The sequence below is a fragment of the Eleginops maclovinus genome, chromosome 7 (genome assembly GCF_036324505.1).
Source record: "Eleginops maclovinus isolate JMC-PN-2008 ecotype Puerto Natales chromosome 7, JC_Emac_rtc_rv5, whole genome shotgun sequence".
Taxonomy (NCBI): Eukaryota; Metazoa; Chordata; class Actinopteri; order Perciformes; family Eleginopidae; genus Eleginops; species Eleginops maclovinus.
The window spans coordinates 5,566,982-5,573,215 of NC_086355.1; the positions used below are offsets into that span (position 1 = coordinate 5,566,982).

General features: G+C 38.9%; 1 protein-coding gene across 1 annotated transcript; it reads left to right on the forward strand.

Moving 5' to 3' along the window:
* Positions 1 to 868: 868 nt before the first annotated feature.
* Positions 869 to 5,976, forward strand: LOC134866889 (uncharacterized). Its single transcript, XM_063887084.1, has 9 exons — positions 869 to 1,173; positions 1,831 to 2,043; positions 2,329 to 2,464; positions 2,739 to 3,208; positions 3,396 to 3,706; positions 3,882 to 4,057; positions 4,421 to 4,593; positions 4,803 to 5,017; positions 5,200 to 5,976. Exons 1-9 carry the CDS (start codon positions 890 to 892, stop codon positions 5,457 to 5,459), a joined length of 2,238 nt encoding a protein of 745 aa, XP_063743154.1. The 5' UTR covers positions 869 to 889; the 3' UTR covers positions 5,460 to 5,976.
* The last annotated feature ends 258 nt before the right edge of the window (positions 5,977 to 6,234 follow it).

Consider the following 6,234-nt stretch of genomic DNA (forward strand, 5'->3'; position numbering starts at 1 on the left):
GCATTCGAATAGATGTGTGTGATATTTTCCTGGTGCAGTGTGAGTGCATTGTGAAGCCAGCAGACCCTCACCGGTGTTTCCACTTAGTCTGCTGATTAGAAGGGGCGGAGCTTTGCTGGGAATCACTGAGCTCATGAAACAGGTGCTGCACACGCGCACGCACGCACACACACACACACACACACACACACACACACACACACACACACACACACACACACACACACACACACACACACACACACACACACACACAATGTGAGGGGTTTAAGCATGTAACTGTTGAAATATTTTTTACAGGAATATTTCTACGTCATGAACTCACAGCTAGACTTAAGATTGTTTCTGTAACCCCATTAACATATGAGGCGCCCCTAGGGACATTATTCAGAAATACCGTTCACACACACATGTGAAACACTCTCACACACACATATGAAACGCTCTCACACACACATATGAAACGCTCTCACACACACATATGAAACGCTCTCACACGCACATATGAAACGCTCTCACACACACATATGAAACGCTCTCACACACACATATGAAACGCTCTCACACACCCGTGAAAATATTTTTTTAAATGTATATATTAATTTCAGTATGTTGTGTGAGAGGAATTTCAGTATGTTGTGTGAGAGGAATTTCAGTATGTTGTGTGAGAGGAATTTCAGTATGTTGTGTGAGAGGCATTTCACTTGAAACAGAAGGCATTTCACTTGAAACGGAAGGCATTTCACTTGAAACGGAAGGCGTTTCACTTGAAACGGAAGGCGTTTCACTTGAAACGGAAGGCGTTCCAATTAAACAGGAAACGGTTGAGAACAAACAGCGCATTGCAAAATACAGGCGAAACACTATTGTTTGTTGGTTCGCTACACCGATGTCTTCTCAACAGCCCGCATGTAGCCTAACTGAGGCAGCAGCGTTGCTCAATATATTGGCCTCAGCGGAGACCATTAGAACGCTGTCAAGTGCAACCACAATGGTGCAGCAACCGACCGTTCCAACTCGAGGTGAGGACACGGTGGACGGTCACCTAGCATCGCTCTTCCCATCCCGCAGCGGCCAGCGGCCAGCTACAGCTCCTCTTAGGAAAGATTGTGCACCACGTAATCAAGCACAACATTGCTTTGGCACATGGACATCTGGCACGAGGAAAACAAGGTAATTATATATATCCGGAGTTTGAAATTATCTTTATATATAGGCCTAGCATGAACATCGTTTCCACTGCTAACAGACTGTCAATCCGTTTTCACTTCAAAAACGAAAAAAACAACATTTTGAGTGTTTTGGTTTGATGTCATTTTAATTTTTCAACTTTTGCTTGCGTATTGGAGACAAAACTTGACTGAAGTTAATAAAAATGATATGTGAGATAACTTTACTGCCAGGAGAACCAGGCTATTAGCTCCAGAGTCAGCGGAAGTTAGCTAGCTAGAGTGCTAAATAAAGTTATATTATTTTAGTTCAGTGGCATTAATTAATAATGTGGAAACTGTTATTTCCTTCCCAAATGAAGAGCATTGTTGGTTTTATCATTATTATTAATAACAATAATAATAATAACATTAAAATGGTTATAACCTTCACAGTAGGAGACCTGTGCTGGTGACCCAGATGCACTTAATTTTTGGTTTAAAACGGGGAAAAAAACATTTGCTCGTTTTATCGTTTTTAATTAAGGGGAAAACTGATTATACTTTAGTACCCTGACTTACTGTTTTCTCATTATTGTTTTATTATAGCAGTATGACTTAACTGTCTGCCTTCATGTAGTCGAATAGTAGACTTATAATGCATAATACATTCTTATTTCAGAGCTAGGGCACAGCAGCATGGCCATTTCAATAAGGATGTGATACTACTCCCCAATCCATCTTTGGATGTAGTGTGCAAACAACGTCCAAAAGTACGGTTACACAAACATGGACATATCCTCAGTGCCTTTGAGTTCCAGAAGGCCTGGGACCACCGGACTGTTATTGATCGTATCAGACAAGGCTTTGGTGAGCATATTCCGGAGGACGTCAGGTAAACCTTTTTTTTTTTTTCCTTCTTGCGTTGTTAATAATACAATAATCTTTATTTAAAGAGCACTTTTAAAACGTAGTTTCAAATTGCAATCATCATTTATAAAAACACATAAAAGTTGAATTTGGCTCAAAATGAACAGGATTCAGTCACACACCTTATAGGAGCAAGAACCTGACAGACAGACAGACACACACTAACACAAGCATACTGTTACATCATATTGTTAAGCCCTTAGCCGTAAAGTATTTCTTGTTGTTGTAATATCCTACATCTTCTTTGTAGCCTCCGGCTTGTAATGTCTTGTGGCAATAAGTTGGTGTCCCCTAAGATCCAGGAGGGTCAGGAGCTGAATGGGATGCTAATCCACAAGATTTTTAAAACCAAAGCCCTGTATGTAAGACCATCAAGGACCCTTTTAGTAAGTTTGCTTTTTTGTTTGTTTTACCACTTAATTAAATTCAGTATAATTACCTTTTGAAAAGAAAATGTTAACTGTTACCTGCTTATAGCAATTTAAAGTTTATATTAAATTCAAATAGAGCAATTTAAATTGAGAAGAGTGTGAACAAAGGCTCCCTATTTTAATCAGTTATGTAATAACTTGTTTTTTATTTAAGGTTATTTAATTTCAAAGTCTTGCTTTTTTTGCTTTTGATATATCATTTTGGGTTTTCTTTCTTTCTGTTTCAAAGACTGACTCAGAGGAGGAAAGTGAACTTTCTGCCACTGACAGATCAACTGCTAAGGACAGTGATGAGGATTGTTGTGAAATCCTGCAAATCCCTGCAGGCATGAGCAGCTGTGTCACCACCAGGGCAGCCTCAAGAGCAATGAGAAATAATGATCCCTGTACTGGCAATATTGATGGTGAACGCAATCCTGGCACTGGCACTGGTATTGACGATGATTATAATGATGATGCCACCAACCACCCAGCTACCAGTGCTGTTAAAAGGAGTAGATTAGTAGTGGAAGGAGTGGATGGCGGCCCTGGCACAAGCAGTCAAGATGGAGGCTGGCTTCCAAGGAGTGATGGCAACCATGGGACTAGCGGCCATGATGACTACTCATCATATTTAGCACTTGTGTCAACTCTTCCTGACGACTCCTCAGATGACGAGGAATTAAACAAGGCCATTATTGCCAGTATGGAGTGTCCAATGTGAGTAGCTCACACAGACTGCGAGCGTGACAGATCAGGATAACTAATAAGGATGTCATCTGATAATTGACCTTCAAATTATTGTGACGTACACATTGAGGATTATTTGGATGCTTGCAATGACGAAAAAAGGGTTATTCTAAAATGTGTAACTTTACTGTGTTTTTGATAATTTTTGTCTTTATAGTGCAGAAAAGGTCCCGAGTCAGGAGATACTGCTGGAACTGTCAAGCAAAATTATTACAAAACGACAGTGCAGGTTCAATATAAATCGCTCTGCTGTCTGGGAAGGAGCCATGCGGGGTTTCCAAAGGGTATCCTACGACCCAAACTTGATGATTTCTGTGAAGTTCTCAGATGACATGGGGAGAAATGAGGAAGGGATTGATTTAGGAGGGCCAAGGAGGGAATTCTTGAGGCTGCTGATGGAGACCATTGCCAGATCCGCCATGTTTGAGGGAAAAGAAAACAGCAAGAACTTTGCTCTTGACAGTACTGGTAATGTCTTGTTGTTTTTTTATTAATAATGGGAGCTATTTTAGTGTATGGTGATTTTTACATGCAAACTGATCTACAATGTATTTAATAACACATAAAATCCATGATAATATGTAGCAATGAGTCTTTACTCATTTTTCAATATTACATTTCCTTTTATGTGATTGTTTTGCAGCTCTAAGAGAGGACCGGTACTACAACGCTGGCAGAGCCATTGCAGTGAGTTTGGTGCATGGTGGTCCACCACCAAACTTCCTGTCACCAACAGTGTTTTCGCTTCTTGTTGATGGTTCAGCAAATCCAGCTGTAGAAGACATAGCTGACCCAGAACTCCTTGAGAAAGTCAAAAAGGTCAGTTGGTAGTTTTACATGTTATATTCCATTAGAATTAGGTAATATTACAATGTTCTCTTGCTGTTTTACATTTTGAGAGGCAGTATCGGTCCTGCCCAGTCCATTGCTGAATGCCCACTTTCCATGTGTTGTAATTTGAATTCCACCACAATCCAACAGACAAGCCAATTATAATTTCTATGTTTTCTGTGACATTGTAGCTATGTGGGAAAAAAAACCTGAACCTCAATCAACTGTTAAGGGACCTTTTGTTATCATGTAATTATGCAGTCCTCTAGTGTCTGTTTTTTTAACTAATAAGTTATAAGCATAACAAGTAGCCCCCATAACAAGCCAACCTGCTGCTCCTTGTGATGCTAGGTATCTGAAAGTACCACGGTTGAGGAGCTTGAGGAGTCAAAGGCACCTCTACTTGAGTACCTGGCTAATGCAGGATGTCTAAGGCCTGTGCAGTCAATCAGGGACAGGGAGCTGCTGGTACAGGACATAGTGATGTTTCAGGTTGTCCACAGGGTCCAAGGTCCATTTCAAAGGTATTCAGTGTTGGTTATTTCGTCAGGTTAATCAGAATAGGAATCAGAATTTGAATTATTGACCAACATGTTGTAGGATTAACTTCACTAAAACTAAAAACTATTATTTGTATATACAAGTAAGTCACAAATTGACAATTCATAAGTGTATTAGGAACCCTATTTAAATTATGCAAAATTAGTAAAATGTTTCCATGTACTTTTTACAGATTCTGTGAAGGTCTGAAGACTCTTGGGGTTCTTGAAAAAATCAGGAGACATCCTGACAGCTTTAAGCCCCTGTTTTGCTATGAGGCAAGTCTTCTCACTGCTGACCAGATGGACAATCTCTTCAGCATTCCACTCTCTCCAGAAGGGAGCAACAAGAGAACTGCAGAAGAAATGGTTGTAATCTTCTGGAGAGACTATCTCCAGGATGCAGAAGGTAATTGATAGTTTATACTACTCATAAAATGATGCATCTATTTATATTTTTACTTTAAAAATAGTTTTTCCTACAACAAATACATGCCATCATCAGCTAATGATAATAACTCAAGAGATGTTCAATAAACATGTTAATTAGACCAACTACCACTTAAATTGTTTTTCGGTTTTTTTGTATAGAAGAAGAAGGGCCATCCAAACTACAAAAAATATTGGCCTTTGCAACAGGAGCCTCTGTGGTGCCACCCATCGGCTTTTCCCCAACACCTTCTGTGGAGTTCATTCACAAGGGAGAGGACGACTATGCCTCGACACCATTGTTCCCTATGGCCAACACATGTGTCAACTGCATCAGGTTGCCGCTACATGTGTCGTATGAACTCTTTAAAGACAAGTTTGACTTTGCTTTAGGGAACACTCATGGGTTTGGCAGGTCATGAATATACAGTGGTGGAAATAAGTTTTCAACGTGTCAACATTTCTTTCGTTAAATATTTTGATATTTTTCTGATGCAGCTATTCGTTTGAGATTTATACCACATATTGGAATTGACTCAATAAAAGTCAATAAGTAAAGCTACACAGGTAAAGACATTTACATGTTTAATACTTTTTCCTGTGTTATTTCACTTTGTTAAACACTTTTTATGGAATGGAATGTTACGTTTCCTTTACCTGTGTAGTTTTATTAAGTAATACCAATATCTGGTTCATATTTATTTCACATTTATTTCATTTCATTTATTTCATTTCATATTTAGTTCATAATATTGCTGTTGCAATAAAGTTTGCAATCTTTAAAGTCTCAGTCTCTGCTTGTCTCGCAGTATGTCTTTTTGAAAAAAACACTTTGAACAAATGCTTCTTATAGTTTTGAAAAAATGTTTATTAGGTTCATTTAGTGTTGGGAAACAGCTTATTTACAAAGTAACTCCTATGTGGACTGAATATACTGCAAGAGTGACAAAAATAAATGTATTCCATGGTTTCCATCATTTTCAAGTGGATTCACTTGTTGAATATTGTTCATTGTGGTCTCATTAATGGCAAGATCAATGTCTGGAATAATAACATTATTATTGGTTTGAAGTTCAGGTAATGGTCCTTCTTCATCAATACCATAATGGGTGTCAACATCAATAATGTCATTTATAACCGGATGGATTCCTACGCTGTTTATGACACCTGTATGCCACAGCTGTAGTGGTGTCTGCC